Here is an 18,973-nt window from a genome sequence, read left to right as displayed (position 1 = left end):
CGTATTCTTCTGCTGGTGATGGTACCGTGCTTTGGGTTAACACGGTTCTGGTGCGGACAGTACTGCACTTTAGGTTGGCGCGTGTACAAACTTCCAGAAATTGGTTAGAAGCTTTTTGTAACTGTGTGTTGTGTAACTGCCATTTGGCATATGATTATCGCTAAATTATACAATTTCTATGCCTATCAGCGGTATGGCTGCCTTCTCGCTATCATGCTACCAACAACTTTCCTTTTTTTTCGAATGCAGGTTATTTTAAATTTGACTCATAAGTGAAATAATGATGTTGTTTATTTGCTTTATTATATTCATTGTAATGGCTATGATTCACATCATGTGATTAACATAATGAACGCGAGCATCATGCCGCTCTCGGATAGACTCGGCCCAAGAGCGATTAGGCACGGGGAGCGACGCTCCCACGAGTGTAGCCAGCACTGCTAGATAACATAAATGAGCCATTTTCTTTTATGTTTAATACGCTATTATATGTATATCTTATTATACTTTTTATTTATTTTTAGACAATATAAGCTTCCATTGTATTAACTGCTGCCAGTATAAAGGTGGCCCTAAAATCTTCACCTGGTTTTATTATTGCTATGTTTGAGGTGGCCCTGTATATAATACACACAATCGATATATAATATAATATATAAATGTAACAGGAATGCTATGTAAATAAATTGTTTGTGTATTATTAAAATATGGTACTTGAGTTTCTTTTAACAGTGTATTTGTTGTTACCTCAAAGTGAAGAAGTTAATCGATCCAAGTGATATATTTAATAAAGCAAATTATTGCCAATGTTTCAGCAACAAAGTATCAATTACCAGTGATTAAAGTCATTTAACCGGATGGATTGCTGAAACATATATTTACAGAATATCAAACTCGAAAGTACATACCTCATTAGTTAGTAGAACAGGTGAAAGCAACTTCTGGTGCAGTCATATATCATTTAATGAAGCAGGAAGCCAACCAGCACACAAAAACCGAGGCTGCTTTATTTACGGTTTTTAGCAATCCATTCGGTGCAATAAGCCTTCAATATAATAAATAACATTATTACATTAATTATTGAATATCATTTCATAATTCCAATTGTGTTTTATAATTACACTGGCATCAAATGGACATTTTGGCGAAATCGCCCGATAGGTGGCGCTTTTTTTAATTACATTTATATTGTAATTAATTGAGAATACATACGTACATATTTGAGTATATATACACATGCGCACGTACGTAATCTCGTACTATTAATGTCGTAGGCACGAGTAAGAAAGTGAGGAAGGAAGCGAAGGAAAAGGGAGCCGCAGCGAGGGGGGGGGAATGAGAAGGCAAGGAAGAGAGGGGGAGGGGAGAATGAGAAGGCGAGGAAGAGAGGGGGAGGGAAGAATGAGAAGGCGAGGAAGAGAGGGGGGAGAAGGGAGAATGAGTGGAGGGATGGCGCCGAGGAAGAAAGAAAAAGATTATGCAGAGCGGGCGAAGAATGCATGCGGGTGGGAATTAGTGGGGCGCCAGAGAGACCGAAAAGGGGTGAAAAAGAAGGGAATGGTAAGTACGGATAGTGCGGGCGCAGGAAAAAAGGAAATAATGGAAGAAAAATGCGGAAGAATGGAAAGAGAGGAAATGATAAGGAAAGGGAATTTTGTCGACGTCGCGCGTACGTGCGGCGTGCATAATATGTGTGTACGTGGAATTGTTGCGTACGTGCGCGTGCTCTCCTCTTGCCTCTCTCTCTCTCTCTCTTACCACACGCACACACACGCACGCGCGCAGCACACAAAACACACAAACACACACACGCACTTCGCCGCGCCCGCGCACACAAACACACACGCGCCGCGCACACACACAGGATACACATATCTTCATATGTTTACGTGCGTACGTATGTATAGGTCACACCGTCACATATCACACGTCTGATGATTGAAGCCAAGGTCTGACAATCAGTTCCACCATACACACGTATGTGATGTGTGTGTGTGTTGTGTGTGTGTTGTGTGGTGTGATGTGTGTGTGTGTGTTGTCTGTGGGTGGCGTGGTGTGTGTGGTGTTGTGTGTGTGTGTGGTGTGTGTGTGTTGTGCTGTATGTGTGTGCTGTGTGTGTGTGTGGTGTGTGTGTGTGTGAAGTGTGTGTGCTGCGTATGTGTCGTATGCATAGATATGGTCTGTATGTATGTATGTGTTGTGTATGTTATGTAGTATGGATGTATGTAGTATGTATGTATGTATGTACTGTATGTTATGGTATGTATGTATGTATGCGTGCGTGCGTGCAGTGCGTGGCGTGCGTGCGGTGCGTCCGTGCGTGACGTGCGTACGAACGTACGTACGTACGTACCGTACGTATGTATGTATTGTATGGTATGTATGTATGCATGCATGTATGAGCTATGGTATGTTTAGTATTTACAATTAATTAAGATATAAATGTAATTAAAATATGCGCCACCTATCGGGCTAATTTTGCCAAAAATGGTCCATTTGATGCCAGTGCTATTATAATACACATTTGGAATTTATGAAATGGTATAATTCAGTCAAGCAATTAATAGGTACTTCATTTATAATGAAGGCCACATTGGGCCACCGAATTAATGCCTAAAAACTCAGTAAATAAAACTGTTCAGCCCATACCTGATTGCATATCCACAACCGGTATAACGTCGCTTGAATCGGCACTTGCATCCGATTCCGCGTACAATCACGAAATAAACTTACTTTTACACAACAGTCTATAGCAAACAATACACAACCTGCAGTCGCCCCCGAATTACGTAATCCTTACTCTGCTCGCGTTGTAATTGTATGTCTGTGTGTGTGCGCAGTCCGCGCATATTGTGGCGCGTGTGGTGCCGGCCCGTGTATGTGCGTGCCTGTGTGTATGCGCGGCACGCGCGTGTTATGTCGGTGTGTGCGTGTGCCTGCGTGGTGCCGCCGCCTGTTGATGTGCGTGCGCGGTGGGTGTGTATGTGCGTGCGCCGCGTGGTGCTGTTATGTTGCCGTGCGCGCGTCGGTGTGTGATATGTGCGTGCGTGTGTGATTATATGAGCGCACGCCGCGTGTATTCGCGTATGTTCGTGTGCCGCCGAATGTGCGCTTGCATGTGCGTGCGTGATGTGTGTATGCGCGCCACGTCGCGTGTGTTGCTGCGCGCATGCGCGTTTATTCGCGTATGTTCGTGTGCCGCCGTGTGCGCCCGTGTATGTACGTGCGTGCGCGTGTGTGTGTGCGCGCGTGTATGTGCGTGCGTGTGTGTATGCGCGCACGCGCGTGTATTCGCGTGCCTGTGTGTGTGCCGCCGTGTTCGCGCGCGCGCGCGTGTGTATGCGCGCACGCGCCTGCATCCGTGTGTTCGCGCGCACGCGCGTGTTCGTGCGCGTGTATTGCAGCGCTTGTACTGTGAGCAGCACGGCAACCTGTGTGTAAGCCGGGGCTTTGTTTAGAAGCTAGCACTATCTTGACGTTGAATATATTTAAAGTTGTGCAATGCATTTCTTTGATTGCCGTAGCTAACACAGCAATATTTTTGTGAAGTGGCATTGCATGTAAGATGTTGCATTATTATATATTTACGCTAGTGCAATGTAATTGTTAGTATAAGATTGCTCACGGATAATATATTCAGACAATGGCAATATAAATGGTTTATTAAATTAGCTGAAGCGGCAATATATTTGTATATCAACAATGCATTTAAATTTATGAATTTTGGCGGTAAGCCCCCATACATACAACCAGGGGAAAAGGACCCATGGAATCTTGCGTGAACGAAATGAATGATATGCCATATATACCGTTGTACCTGGTAGACGCACGATGCGCTGTCGCTTTTAAATCTACAAGCCCGTCCCAAGGGAGGTGGCATGACAGTACTTAATTTTTTTTTCTGGCGCGAAGTCCTTCCCGTACTATAAGTACTATATACACACATGATCATCTTATGGCACCTCTGCTCTGCCCTGACCCCCGCTAAATAATAAGTCGACTGATCATATCTATTCTAGCGAAGCAAAGTTCTCAAAAATGAGGTCATGTTACAAGTATCACGAGATAATACAATTTATTAATTTAAAAATAAATACACAATTTCCATACACATTTACAATACAATACAATTACAATTACAACACACATATTACAATACACAATTAATCCGCGCGACAGAAGTATTCGAGAGACATTAGTATTTGAGAGCTTCCTCATGAATAATCCACGGCAAAGTGTAGGTCATTGCTTCTTCCTCTGTCACGCTGTCTCCGCTGTTAGAGTTGTGACTTTCCAGAAGCTGCCTAAAGCTGCGTTTACACTATCGATTTTTGTCCCCACCCCCCGCCCCCGCCCCCCCCCTCCGCTCCCCCCCCCCCCCCCGCCCCCCCCCACCCCCCCCCCCACCCCCCCCCCCCCCCCCTCCACCAAGCAAATCGTAGCGATTTCAAGTGCATTCCAACTTGCCCCCGACTTGACCGAAGCGCATTCCAAGAAATTCGATTGTGTTGGAGTCGGAGTCGGAACCAAGTCGCCGAGTTGGAGAAATAGAACGTGTTCTATTTCGCCAACTCCAATACAATCGAATTTCAGCCAGTTGTATTGGAATGCACTTGAAATCGGTACGATTTGCTGACAAAAATCGAGAGTGTAAACGCAGCATAAGGCATTTCCTGTCATCTACACTCTTAGCACGCATGGCATGGCTGTGATTGGTCTTTTCTGTGAACAGACCACGTATATGTAAACGTGTGCAAGTATATTTTTATGATTTTTATATGTGATACAAGTTCGCCTAAAACTGCTCTGGTCTGATCAGCTTTGTGCATGAATGAAGCACCATTATTTGTGACAGTTTGGATTTTTGCTAATCTTTTTGTGTCATAATACAGTGAACCTTTGCTTATTAGTTTTATTACAGTAAACTTGCGACACACAACGATTTGCATCTGGCAGTCATTAGTAGGCTGCAAATAATCCATATTTGGATTGTGTGACAGTGTCAGTGGTTCGGAGCATCAACATATNCAAAAATCGATAGTGTAAATGCAGCATAAGGCATTTCCTGTCATCTACAATCTTAGCATGCATGGCATGGCTGTCATTGGTCTTGTCTGTGAACAAAACCACGTATATATATTAAACGTGTGCAAGTTAGTATATGTTTATGATTTTTATATGTGATACAAGTTCGACTTCATTCATGCACAAAGCTGATCAGACCAGAGCAGTTTTAGATTAGTAAAAATCCAAACTGTCACAAATAAAGGTGCTGTCACAAGTTTACTGTAATAAAACTAATCAGCAAAGGTTCACTGTATTATGACACAAAAATGCAGCCTACTAATGACTGCCAGATGCAAATCGTTGTGACGAACCACTGATACTGTCACACAATCCAAATATAAATTATTGATGCCCAACATATGTTAAACGTAAATTTAAATCTATTAGCTCAATTTTTTACTGTACGTGTATGCCACTAACATGCATGAGTGACTATGTGCTATCCACTCACCACTGCTTATCCTAACAATGAGATGGTGTATCGCAGCAACAGTCATCTCTATATCTGCCTCTGTACCTTGAATCGCCACACATTTCCTGTCTAAATTGTGCAACAGGTCATTTATTAGTATATGTGACACATAATACAGGGGGTTAATAATGATAAATTTGACATTATTAACCTCTGATAATACCTGCATGTGATGTTAATAAAGTTCCGAAAACTCAAGGATTTCTCAATGTTTAATTAAACACGTGAATATATACTTGCACGACTCTGAACGGATTAAAAAACAAGAGCCGCAGAGCGACTAGGCTCATTTGTGTTGCTACGGTTATGAACGTAAAATTTCAGTCGTGCGTAGTCACACATTTGTCAAGCGCAAATATGCAGATACGCAGTTGCGTACACATAATTTCAGCAACCTTTTGAATTCTGCATACCTCCCAAATCACATTGGTTGATACAAATCGCATGCCTGAAACTCCTGTTTTATGGTGCATTGTGACCCTAACCATATTTAAAAAAAAATAGTTGTAAATAAATCATGTAAATATTTGCATTAATTGGAAAAAAATAGTTAAATGGATAAAAATAGAAAAATACAGAAAACAGGTAAATAATAAAAAATCTGATGGCATTCGATCCAAGGACCTTTGAGCCGCTTCTACATGAACATGACTATGTCAGATGAGATAAAAACCAAAAACATCCACATGGTACTCTCACACGATATGTGCATTAGTTTATACCCCTCGCAGCTGCCTGAATCTCCTCAATCCATAGATCTTCGACTTCGTCGCCAGAGTCTATGTGAAGGAGACTTAACCAATGCTGAAGGTCAGCCTGGCAAGCTTCCAACTTCTCCATATTCTGAAAAATTTGTTGTTCAGAAATATTAATATCTGCTTCAAGCTGAAATATTCTTTCTTGGTATGGAAATGTATCTGCGTATGCACATGTGCACATACAGTGTAAGCACATTGTAACGCGATAGTTGGGGTCCATAAAATGTCATTGCGAAAAAAGCGAGGTCGCAGTAAATATGGGTTATATATATATACGTCAGGAGTAGATAATAGGGAAGGAGTGTGACATCAATAAACAAAGGAAATTCGTCATTTACTAGCTTTAAAATATCTACGATTTACTACGCGTAACTCATCCAACTTGAGCTCAAATCGTACACGGTACATTCGCCTAGCATCGTGCGAAATCGTTTCCTCGTATACACAAGCAATCCGGAGATACAGACTAAAACGTACGACACGATTATCTATTCTTTGACCATCAATCCGAGCCGACTGCCCGCCTATATTCAAACAAAGGGCAGCTACTAATGCGCTATTGCTAACTCGGCAGGCAATGTGGCTCGCTGGGAGATTTGAGCCCGATCTGCTGCTGATTGCGGTTGGCGTGCGTGCGTGGGGCATGCCAGCTGTATGCCGGTATGTAGCTGTGTACCGGGGCAAAGGTTATCTCGCCGAGTGTTGCGTTGATGCCTAATCTCCCAGCGAGCCACATGCCTCGCCGAGTTAGCAATAGCGCGGTAGTATCGGCTCGGATTGATGTCCAAAGAATGGATAATCGTGTCGTACGTTTTAGTCTGTATCTCCGGATTGCTTGTATATACGAAGAAACGATTTCGCACGATGTTAGGCGAATGTACTGTGTACGATTTGAGCTCAAGTAGGATGAGTTACGCAGAGTACATCGCAGGTATTTTAAGGCTACTAAATGACGAATTTCCCTTGTTTATTGATGTCACACTCCTTCCCTATTATCTACTCCTGATATACGTAGGTATATAAGAGCAAAAAAAAGCGGTCCAACGACTCATCGCATTACATCCGAATTCGCTTTAAAGCCGCATTATGCGCATCCAAACGCTAATTTCTCCAGTACTAGACTAGTAAATACTTCGTGTCATGCATAATCACACTACCTTATGACAAAATAAACTCTAGTTCCTCCCATTTCACTGCGCGTTGTCTTATAAAAGGCATTTGAAAATACCTCCAATGTTGTTCAAATTCTCCGATGTTGTTGACACTTTCGCGTTGCTCTGCCAAGCAACCGTGGAGCGGTGCTGCGGTACAGCGGTACAGGTGTAGCAAAGATAAAAACATGTGACGTCACCTAACCGATTCTTGGCGAAATTGTTTGGCAAACAATTTAGCGTTGGCGTCAGATTACCAGATTTCGCACCTCCTTCTTGTGGGTTTTAAGCAAACGCGCACTGAAATGCGAGGAACTAGGGTTTATTTTGCCATAAGATAGTGTGATTATTATGCATGACACGAAGTATTTGCTAGTATAGTACTGGAGAAATTAGCGTTTGGATGCGCATAGTGCGGCTATAAATCGGGTCGCACAAAAGCGGGGTTCCACTGTACCTTCACATATCTAACCGCCAGTGCCCGTGACATGCCTCTGATTTTACGCATATTCCAGAAGAATGCAGCATTTGTCAGCTCGTCCTCACGTCCTGAAATTGAATCATGAAGTTATGGCTAGATCTTGGAGAAAATAAATAATACTTACCATAATGTGAACAAAGTTACGATGCGAGCCGATAGTTTTTCTACTTTGGCACTATGCAAGTTGCGAAAATGTGAACATGCATGCATGGCAGAAATTCACCAATCCACGGGACTGCGTTAAGTTGGGGAGCAGGTAACGTTTAAAACATTTTCACCTCTGTTTAAAAGAGAAAGCATCACCTGAAAATAGTAACAATATGAAAAAAATTTGCAGTACTCATGACAATGCCTGGAGTTTGAGAGCCTGCGCATATACGGCTTACAAATGTGATCATACATGGATATTAAAAACCGAAGAATAAAAAATAAAATAAATCCCTACCTACCTAGGTACCCTACTTTTGTTTTCGATACAATAGGAAACACACCTATTTTTTTGTTTGGCCTTAACAAAATATATTTTTTTTCTCATATTTAATTTTTTTGACTTTACTTATTCCTATCGACAAAACGAGCACTCTTATCAAAAATCAGAGACAGTTTTTCAGGTCTGGTATCCCTCTTTCATTTGACGCTTTCAGCAGATCGAATGCATCAAACACTGTGAGGTATTTTTTTTTCAAACATAGAAGGTTGAATTTTAACAATTTTATTTCAAATTTGGTTTCATAGTATTACGTATACTTTGATACATACATTTATAAATATTTCATCCAATTCCCTCTCATATATGTGATATGTGTATCTTTCTAATAATTACTCGCCTATGAATTTGCTTCAAAGAAAACCCTTGCTTAAATCTTCAATTATCCTTAAAACCTGGTCACTGTATTATGTCTGCAAAAATGTGGTAACATGCAGGCGTACTAGAAGACTGAAAATCTCCAGCTGCTGAGAATTATCCTCAATAATCTGTTTTGCTTCGACAATGAGCTCAAAGATGCTATATTGTTATGATATTGCAACTGTTTATGGTCTACATTGCACTGAACAGTAACAGCAGCGCCGCAGAAATTTCCAGTACTACACGCCTGTTCTATTCACAAAAGAGAGATAACTAACCTGTCTTGAACTTCCTGTCGAGTTTGTGTATGCGACGAGGATGGAGTGGAATCATTTTCCTGAAAATTAAAGAAGTACAAACTATACTTTCAAACACAGACAGGCAAAATAAGTGTAACAAACCAACATTTAAAAATTCAGAGCGGGAACCTCATGAGCTATGCAATGCCCATCTTCTCCTAAAGCTTTTCATACAAAAATGATTTATAAATACTGTAAAGTTACTTTTTTATGGATGGAGAAATACAGACATTTTCGTGGATATATGAATTTATGGAACAAGACCTTTGTACAAAGTGAAAAGGGACTATATTCTAATGGAAATCAAAACTTACAAGATGTTTTGAAGGACACCATTCATGAAATTAGATGTCACACTATTCTTGACGGAACATATGTCATGATGTTTAGGGCTTTCGTTATCCAGAGAGCTTGTGCATGAGTATTTGCTAGCTCGGGTATTTGATACGCAATCACCCGACTGACACACAGATTAGACTAGTTCAAAATGATGCTGCAGCTTCCGTAGTTGACTCAATGTCAGGCTGTGTCAGCAACCTTGGCAAACTGCCTATGATTTGTGACAGAACTTTTTCTTAACAAAAAAGGTATTCTTCATAGATTAAAAAGAAATAATTGAAAAATACCTACCATTTGGGACACTGGCAAAGTGCTACCATGTGCTAGGGGCCTTTGTCGCCTGATTTGGACCTTAACATATAACACAAGCTAATTAACTACTGCTTGCTGAAAAAACAAACAAATCAATACATATATATACACAGGCTTTCATTTTTAAGGGGCGCGATCGCGCTCGCGCTCCACCGCGCACCATAAATTGCGCCATGGTGCGCGCATCATCACGCCTCATAAAAGTGGTTGAAATCGCGCACCAAAAGTCTGTGTATTATGTTGAAATAGCGCTCCCATTTTACAGAGCAAAGAAATCTCCGGCGATGCCCGCGAATTCCCCGATCGTTCACAGTCCGCCAGGTCGATTTTGTGAAACGTCCTAAAATCCGTTGAGAGAAAATTTAGGGGGGGTGTAAATGACAAATGTCATTTACAGTCCAACAGCCTACCTAACAATAACCTTCATTTAATACCATGTAATAAATAAAAATGTTGCTTTATAATATACGACAACCTTATTCATCTGTTTGAGATTGTCCAGACGTATGCCAGTGTGTGCGTTTATTATGAACGTCTGCAAGTGTGTTGGTTTGTATGCGGCGCGTCGCAAGCAGCCCGATATTATATTAACGCCGAGTCGATCGAGTCCGCTCGTAATCAAAGAGCCACCCGGTACCGGCCTGAACTATTTCACCTGCCACATAGAGTTGCAATGAGCCGTCGCGGAGGCTCCTGACTGGAGAGTATCTTATTCTAGCCTCAACTCTTGTGTTCCAGTATCAAATGAAGAAATGCAGCTTTCATAAATCAATCCTTCGTCGTAATTTAAAACAATGCAGACCTTTAAAGGGTTGATTTTAGTAGAGCTCTCCCATTCATTGGCCTTCTAAGTGTGATTTTTAAAATGAGCTCTCCATTATGCCTCTAATGGTGTGATATGGGAGCGTGAAAAGTCCCCCAGTGTGTTCTACGGGAGTGGAGTCAACTAGTAGTCCTCCTGTACTTTTCAACAATCCTGAATAGCCCTGTATACACCCTTTTGATGCTGGTTTAAAACTGTCTAACTAACGCAAACAACGCTAGCAAGAGAGAAGAGAGACAGAGACGAGAGAGCAAGAGAGACGAAAAGAGAGAGAGAGAAGAGAGAGAGACAGAAGAAGAGAGAGAGAGAGAGAAGAGAAGAAGAAAGAAGAGAGAGAGAGAAGAGAAGAGAAGAGAGAGACGAGAAGAAGAGAGTAGCAGAAGAGAGGAGAAGACAAGAGAGAGAGCAGAGAGACGAGAGAAGACGTAGAGACGGAGAGGACCGAGAAGAGAGAGAAGACGAGATGAGGAGAGAAAGTAGAGAGAGAGAGAGAGAGAGAGAGACGAGAATGAGAGAAGAGAGAGAGAAGAGAGCGAGCAGGAAGAGAGAGAGAGAGAGAGAGAGAAGAGAGAGCGGAAGAGAGAGAAGAGAAGAACGAGAGCACAGACGAAGAGAGAGAGAGCCAGCAGCAGAGATAACAAGAGGGAGAGAGGAGAAAGAGGACTCTCTAGACTTAACAATACCACCCCTTCTTTATCAGAATAACAAATCCTATCTTTTATAAAAGTTTTGGTTGCATGTTTAACGCCTATATACATCTGTGAGTGTATGCATATGCATATGTGTGTGCAGGTCTGTTTGAGAGTGTGCTTGTGACATATGCATGTTCTCCCTATTGAATTTTTCAAGGTGTATTATCCAGCTAAACGTTTACACTGCCACCACTGCTGTACTCATACCTGCTGGAAACATTATCACCATCTGAGACGTTTCTGCGAAGATGTTCATTTATGGTTGCTTGTGCTTTGCTTTTGAACATATTTAGGGTGATACTCCATTAGGAGTGTTCCCAACTTTAATGTCATTAATACATACATTAGTTTGTGGTTTAATGTCATTTAGGTTATGGTTAGTGGTATTACTGTTTCTAAAGTGAATGTGCAGTACTACCATGCACCTACACTTCCTGGGAAAACCTGTGTTGTAAGATGTGATGTGATGTGATGTGTTGTGTTGTGTTGTGTTGTGTTGTGTTGTGTTGTGTTGTGTTGTGTTGTGTGTGTGGTGGTGTGGTGTGTGTGTGTGTGCGTGGGTGTGTTGTGGTGGTGTGTTTTGTTGTGTTTGTGTGTGTGCTGTGTGCAGGCTAGTGAAGCACATATATACAAATCTCACCTCGGGTGTCTCCTGCAGTCCCTCGTACCAGCTTCCATTGCGCTGCAACGCACAAAAATTGGTATCTTGAACGCTGTGAATTCAAACTTCTGGGAAATCTGTGTTAGTAAGATGTGATTGTGATTGTGTTGTTTCGTGTTGTGTGTGTGCGTGTTTGCACTAGTGAGCACATATATACAAATCTCAACCTTCGGGTTTCCTGCAGTGCCTCTCGTACCAGCTTCCATTGTCCTCGCAACCACAAAAAGTATCTTGAACCGTGAATTCAAACTTCCTGGTGAAATCTGTGTTGTAAGATGTGATGTGATGTGTTGTGTTGTGTTTGTGTGTGTGCGTGTGTGCAGCTAGTGAGCACATATATACAAATCTCACCTCGGGTGTTCCTGCATCCTCATACCAGCTTTCCATTGCCTGCAACCATAAAAAGGGTATTAGAACCGTGAATGCATGTCAAAAATATCAAATATCAGCAGGGATGGAAAACAACACTCACCATGGAAAGTGATGTTTTGGTGGAGGAAAATGGATATTGCTACCTTACATTCCCTGTGGGTGGGCATGTTGAAAAATGGTTTTCTAATTGGACAATGGATGACATGAATAGTCCAGGGTTCAACTTTGATTTGTGCATGATTTCAAAGAAAAAGATCTTGAACAAGTTTGGCCTATCATTGCAACGTGCTTACTTACAAAGGGCAATTTCAGTTATACAATTTAATTTTTTCTAAACAGAAATCGATCCAATTTATCTAGTCTATAACCTGTACTAGAATTTCATTTCTTTAAACGAAAAATAGATGGCTTCCCTTTATTTATAACTCCTACAATATCAAAGCACCATTCCGGTTAGACAGATGTCATTTATTCATTGCTTAATTACCTGGAATAGCAATCAACATAGGGGCATAACTCTGGAAAAATGTGTCAACCCGAAATACAGCAGCAATATGCGCAACTTCACTTCATATTGAACATGTCCAGTAACTTTCACTTCAATCGGATTGGTAGTTTTGGAGTAGTCGTGCAGACAAGATGTAGTGAAGGAAATTGAGCCAAAAATAATCAAATGGGTTTATCTCTGGAAAATTGCATCAAACCGAAACACAGCATCTATATGAACAGCTTCACTTTATATTGAACCTTTCAACCAACTTTCATCTCAATCGGAGTTGTAGTTTTGGAGGAGTCGCGCAGACAAAAGTGTGACAGACAGATGGACAGACAGACAGAAAGCATTAAAACAATATATCTCCCCTGTTAAGGGGGAGACATAATATTAAACTAATAAATGTACAGTAAAGAAAAAATTGCACACTCACAGGTAAGGCAATAACTTCTGAATCTTCAGGCAGTGGAGTACTGGGAATGAAAGGCTGTAAAACCAAGAAATCATTTATATAAAAAATCTGCAGTACAGCTCTTAAAAACTGTCAACCATTATTTCATTCTAATATAATCACACAAATTTCATTTCTGACCTAAAACGTCACTGTAAACTTTACAAGGAATCTGCATGGATGCCAATATTTGGTGAGATTTTTATTTGTGTGCATAGCGAACACAGAGAGGTTTATTCTGTTCAAGGAATATATAATCATATCTAAAATTTTGCCAAAAACAGGAAAAGAAACATTGCAGCCACAAGCTTGTAAAGTGTCTGCTACGGTGGCTGGACAGACATGACACTATAGTATACAATGAAATGATGGAGACAAGAGACGTTTATTGAATACTCACAGAGGCAGCATATGCATGGTCAGCAGAGAATGTGGCACTGGTACTCGGAGGCTGCGAACGGAGTACTCGAGCACTAGCAACCTAAATATAGAAGAGAAAAACTGATTATTCTTTGCTCATTCCTTTATAGGGGTGTATACTAGAAAAATATGAAAAGTGAAGAAAAGGTAAACAATGAAAACCTAGACCAAAATATAAAAACCTACTTAATAGTTTCAGAATGTAGCTAATTATATAATATTAATTTATTATTTTACTCTGAATCAAGACATAATATACAAAATCAAAGTCATTGGTTTATACTAAGGTCCTCATTGATAATATTATTAATGATTTCTTGTTATAGCAGAGCTATATTGTTTTCTATCGTACTGTTTGGAATCATAGAATACAGCCTTTGGACATCATTCTTAAACATTTCATTTAACAAACCAGTGAACAGGCTGCACACTTGGCAATCTGCTGAAAAACATATCTAAACATTCCAGTCATCTCTGGATATAAAAAAAAACACTACTTAAAAATGGAGAAAACGTGATACTTACAGGGTGCACAAATAAACGGAGGTTTCCATCTATGGTACTTGATCCGTCAAGTTCTCTAATTCCCCCACTCGAATGATATTTCAAAATGAAATGTCTTGGGGTACTTTCCTGACACCCCACAAAGCGATACACGTCCTAAAGCAAGAAATGAACAATATTTAGACAATTCATAAATTCAAATCCAAAATTTAAACCTGTACAGGTGCTACAGGTTAACATCAGATATCGTTTAAATAGAACTTCATTATAAGAACATTATGGCAATAATGAGCCACACAGCTACACAGGCCACCTCTGCACATACCTGGCATGCCTTCACGCACGCACGCCAACCGCAATCAGCAGCAGCTGATCGGGCTCAATTCTCCCAGCGAGCCACATTGCCCGCCGAGTTGGAAAACTGTGGTTATAGGTAGCTGCCTTTTGTTTGAATTAGAGGCACGCAATGGCTTTGGATTGATGGCCAAAGAATGGAGAATCGTGTCGTACGTTTTAGTCTGTATCTCCGGATTGCGGGTGTATACGAGGAAACGATTTCGCACGATGGTAGGCGAATGTACTGTGTCCGATTTGAGCTCAAGTTGGATGAGTTATGCATAGTAAAATCGTAGGTATTATAAAGCTACTAAATGACGAATTTCCCTTGTTTATTGATGTCACACTCCTTCCCTATTATCTACTCCTGATTTCATGTATCTCTCTTGAATAATATGAAGATTATATCGGTATCCCTTCCTCCCTTAGACTAGACAATAAACAATACAACAATCCCAGAATAAAATAAGCATGCACCTACACTAGTCACCGCTGACACATTATAACCAAATAGCATTCAAATCGGTCAATTGTTGTTTTGACGAGTTGCACAAATACAGTCTGGACATAAGCTAGCTTAATCATCCCTCCCAATTGTTTGTATAACTTCATACACATTTCAAATAAATTCACTTGGTTGCAATAAACATGCCGTTTATATGAACATTTTAATATCGTTGACAAAATTACCAGTATAATTTCAATATAAACATTATTTCACATACCTGATGTGAAACATCAGAGATGAAAATTCTGTTGATCGACAGTCCATTCGGGAACATAAACCTCAAGGCAATGCCAACTGCTGGCTCTGGCTCCAACATAAGCCTCCGTTCAGCTCGTAGCTGTAGTGGTGGAAAACGTATGTGTAAATGTCAACTCCACTTGCTATTTTACTCACTGGGCATCATACGGTGCACTGAAATTTGTCCAGTGATTTGTGATGAAACAGTAAAAGAAATATTCAAATGGACCAACAGGCTAACTACATCAGCTGGAAATGGCTTTAGGAATTGAATAAAATGTTTTAGACAAACATCTGTAAAAATGGCCAGAAACAAGTATTTCCATAGATCAATTGGTGCATGACAATATTCTATAACACTTATTAAGTTTAAATTAGTAACTTTCTGGTAACAAACATATAATAGAACAGTTACCTGTTTCATAGCACCATCCACTTCAACCAACAAATTTTCCTGTTGTGAAGAGCAATGGATAAAAAGCATTTTAGAAACATGAATGTCGATATATGTCACCCTATACGATGCATGTTTTGATGTACATAAACAATGCAAAACAGTGAAACCCAACCTGCAAAGGCAGAATATAAATATTGTCTGCATGAAAAGTGAAAGAGCAATAAGGTTTTCTATATTCCTATACATTTTTGGTAATGGCAGAATAAACACAGAATGATGTATCAAAAATATTTTCAGAACTAATTGCCTAACATGGGATTTCAGCAGTTATTAATACTTTCATAGGAATAAAGGAACGCATTCCCAAGCCTTCTGTAGTCCCGAGTCTGCGGGACTGCTGTTTTTGGACTCAAGGCAATGTTTTTCGTATAAAGTCACATCACGTGGTCAGTGCTTTTTCCCAGATGTATAGTAAACAGAAAATCTTGAGCATTTCAAAAAGGTTACGGTTTGAAGGACAATCATATGCTCTAAATGACACCATACATGGTCATCAATAAGTAAACTGTTTTGTGATTGGTTGAATGGCATAAAAATGGCATTATTAGATATCCAAAACATCAACACCATTTGTTCAGAGCAAGTAGTCCATAGGTGCACAACTACACTATAGCTATAGTCACTGATGAATCATACAAAGTTGCATTTCAATCAGTTTCTCAATAAGTCTATTCATATTTTAAATTTGAATTTATTTTTATATTTATTGGAATTTGGCTTTCAGGCTTGTGAGTTGGAAACGATATGTGGAGGCCATATTTGATTATGACATGGATAACTTCGTTAAGGGAAAGGGGGGGTATGAAGAGGGACGGAGAGAGAGAAAGAGAGAGAGAGTGTGAGAGAGAGGAAGTTAAGAAACAGATGGAGAAAGTGACGCATACGGCAGCTATTGGTGATCGCTAAAACATTATTACTCACGTCCGGTAGTTGTCATGGCCAGCTGGTCTTGCCTGGAACAAGTTCTCGCTTGAGGCATTTGTGGGCTATGGGGAAAAAAATTTTTGAATTGAATATACATAACGTATACATACATAGAAATGGCCTCTTTCTTTTTCAAAATCTGACTTAACAATGATATTTATTCATTGTTTACCTCACGCTTCGACCCCTCCACCAACATTATATATTTGTTGTTCACTAAACATTTTGTTGTGTTTTTGTTGTGCAGACAAGATGTAGTGAAAGAAATTCAGCCAAAATCAACAAAAGGGCACAACTCAAGGAAATTGCAACAAACTGAAACACAACAACGAGATGCCAACTTTACTCCACATTTTGAATCCTCGACGCGTCTCAGGCCTGGTGAGTTGGAAACGATATGTGGAGACCATAATTTGATGTTATGACATGCTTAACTTCGTTAAGGGGAAGGGGCGGGGGGTATGAAGAGGGACGGATGAGAGAGAGAGAGACGAGAGAGAGGAAGAAGAGAAGAGAGAGAGAGAGAGAGAAGGAGAGAGAGAGAGAGAGAGAGAGATGAGAGAGAGACGAGAGAGAGAGAGAGAGAGAGAGAGAGAGTGTGAGATAGAGGCAGTTAAGAAACAGATGGAGAAAGAGGCATAGGCAGCTATTGGTGATCGCTAAACATTATTACTCACGTCGGTAGTTGTCATGGCAGCTGGTCTTGCCTGGAACAAGTCCTCGCTTGAGGCATTTGTGGGCTATCGGGAAAAAAATTTGAATTGAATATACATAATTTCGGTATACATACATGAAATGGCCTCTTTCTTTTTTTCAAATCTGACTTAACCAATGATATTTATTCATTGTTTACCTCACGCCTTCGACCCCTCCACCAACATTATTATTTGTTGTTCCACTAACATTTTGTTGTGTTTTTTGTTGTGCAGAGCAGATGTTAGTGAAAGAACATTCAGCGCAAAATCAACAAAAGGGCACAACTCAAGGAAATTGCAACAAACTGAAACACAACAACGAGATGCACAACTTTACTCCACATCTGGAATCCCTCGAACGGTCTCAGGCCTGTGAGTTGGAAACGATATGTGCGAGACCATATTTGATTTATAAAAAATTGATTAAAATTTAATGTATATGTCATAAATATAAATATTTTTTGACATGCTTAATTCGTTAAGGGGAAGCGGAGGAGGGCGGCGTATCGAAGAGGGACGGCAGAGAGACGAGAGACGAGAGAGAGAGAGACGAGAGTGAGGAGAGAGGCATGTTAATGAAACAGATGTGAGAAAGGAGCCATAGCGCAGCTATTTGGATGATCGCCTAAACATATTACTCACGTCGGGTAGGTTTGTCATGGCAGCTGGTCTTCTGGAAAGCAAGTCCTCGCTTGCAGGCATTTTTGGGCATCAGGAAAAAAATGTGAATTGCATGAATATACATAATTTCGGTATATACATACATGAAATGGCCTCTTTCTTTTTCAAATCTGACTTAACAATGATATTTATTCATTGTTTACCTCACGCTTCGACCCCTCCACCAACATTATTATTTTGTTGTTCCACCAACATTTTGTTGTGTTTTTGTTGTGCAGACAAGATGTAGTGAAAGAAATTCAGCCAAAATCAACAAAAGGGCACAACTCAAGGAAATTGCAACAAACTGAAACACAACAACAAAAGCAAAATTGTTCAGCTGTTGAAGTACAACTTCATAGCACTATTTAAATTTGCAATTCAGTTTTACAGTAACCTTAAACATTTGCTTATATAGCATTACACAATGAACAAATCTTGGGAATAAAATCTCTAAAAATTAGCATCTCATTCTTGTGTCTATGATTTGATGCAACCACATACATGTCAATTATAGTTTCATCTCAATCAGATAAAAACTGTAGTCAAAAAGGTGCAGACAACCATATTTTTCAAAATTAGCTCATTTGAGTATCTCCAACATAAAAATGTTCAATTAATTTATTAATGATGAACTCACCAACTGTAGTTCAATCAATGGCCTAATATAGATAATGGAAACATTCCTGCTTTTCTTGGCCAATTGAAGTGGGTCGAGTTCAGCCCGGAACAACGCTGGACAGTTTGTCCCCTCTGTGAACGCGTTTAATTCCCTGCTGTGGCCCAAAGTATAGTGGTATGTCCACTCATGGCCATTCAGACATCGGAATGTTTCCCTCAAGTGGTCCTCAAACTCGTCCGCGGACATGCTTTTCGGGAACTTACTTCCCACTCTGACCCCTCCGGAAGTAAGTCCACCCAGCTCTCTGTCGGGAATTCCTGTGACAAAAAAGAAACAGAAAAAATATGAGTAGATCGAGTTGTGTGTTGTGGTTTTGCCGTCACCTGTTGTAT

General features: G+C 40.4%; 1 protein-coding gene and 1 long non-coding RNA gene across 2 annotated transcripts; one reads left to right on the top strand and one right to left on the bottom strand.

Annotated features, from left to right (window-relative positions):
* Positions 1-5,518: 5,518 nt before the first annotated feature.
* On the bottom strand, positions 5,519-15,302 carry LOC106818470. The gene is made up of 10 exons (XM_014823174.1): positions 15,204-15,302; positions 14,164-14,298; positions 13,619-13,699; positions 13,201-13,254; positions 12,254-12,292; positions 9,706-9,765; positions 9,055-9,113; positions 8,054-8,232; positions 6,262-6,382; positions 5,519-5,608 (listed from the first exon to the last, which is right to left on the bottom strand). The coding sequence occupies exons 1-8, from the start codon at positions 15,300-15,302 to the stop codon at positions 8,229-8,231; spliced, it is 531 nt and encodes a 176-aa protein (XP_014678660.1). The 3' UTR covers positions 5,519-5,608; positions 6,262-6,382; positions 8,054-8,228.
* Positions 15,303-17,517: 2,215 nt separating this feature from the next.
* LOC106818471 lies at positions 17,518-18,422 on the top strand. Its single transcript, XR_001395230.1, has 2 exons — positions 17,518-17,671; positions 18,199-18,422. It is a non-coding gene; the product is annotated as an uncharacterized LOC106818471 (long non-coding RNA).
* Positions 18,423-18,973: the final 551 nt, after the last annotated feature.

This window comes from Priapulus caudatus, unplaced genomic scaffold (assembly GCF_000485595.1).
Source record: "Priapulus caudatus unplaced genomic scaffold, Priapulus_caudatus-5.0.1 Scaffold2269, whole genome shotgun sequence".
Taxonomy (NCBI): Eukaryota; Metazoa; Priapulida; class Priapulimorpha; order Priapulimorphida; family Priapulidae; genus Priapulus; species Priapulus caudatus.
Note: the sequence above shows the minus strand (reverse complement) of the source record. Positions and strands in the feature narration are given on the sequence as shown.

Excerpts from the sequence above, each read along its gene's own strand:
- LOC106818470 (XM_014823174.1), bottom strand. The coding sequence starts at position 15,302 with ATGTTGGAGCCAGAGCCAGCAGTTGGCATTGCCTTGAGGTTTATGTTC. Across the intron at positions 13,700-14,163 it reads TCCGTTTATTTGTGCACCCT|GTTGCTAGTGCTCGAGTACT; the intron begins GTAAGTATCACG and ends TTCTATATTTAG. Across the intron at positions 12,293-13,200 it reads CAGAAGTTATTGCCTTACCT|GCAATGGAAAGCTGGTATGA; the intron begins GTGAGTGTGCAA and ends TTATGGTTGCAG.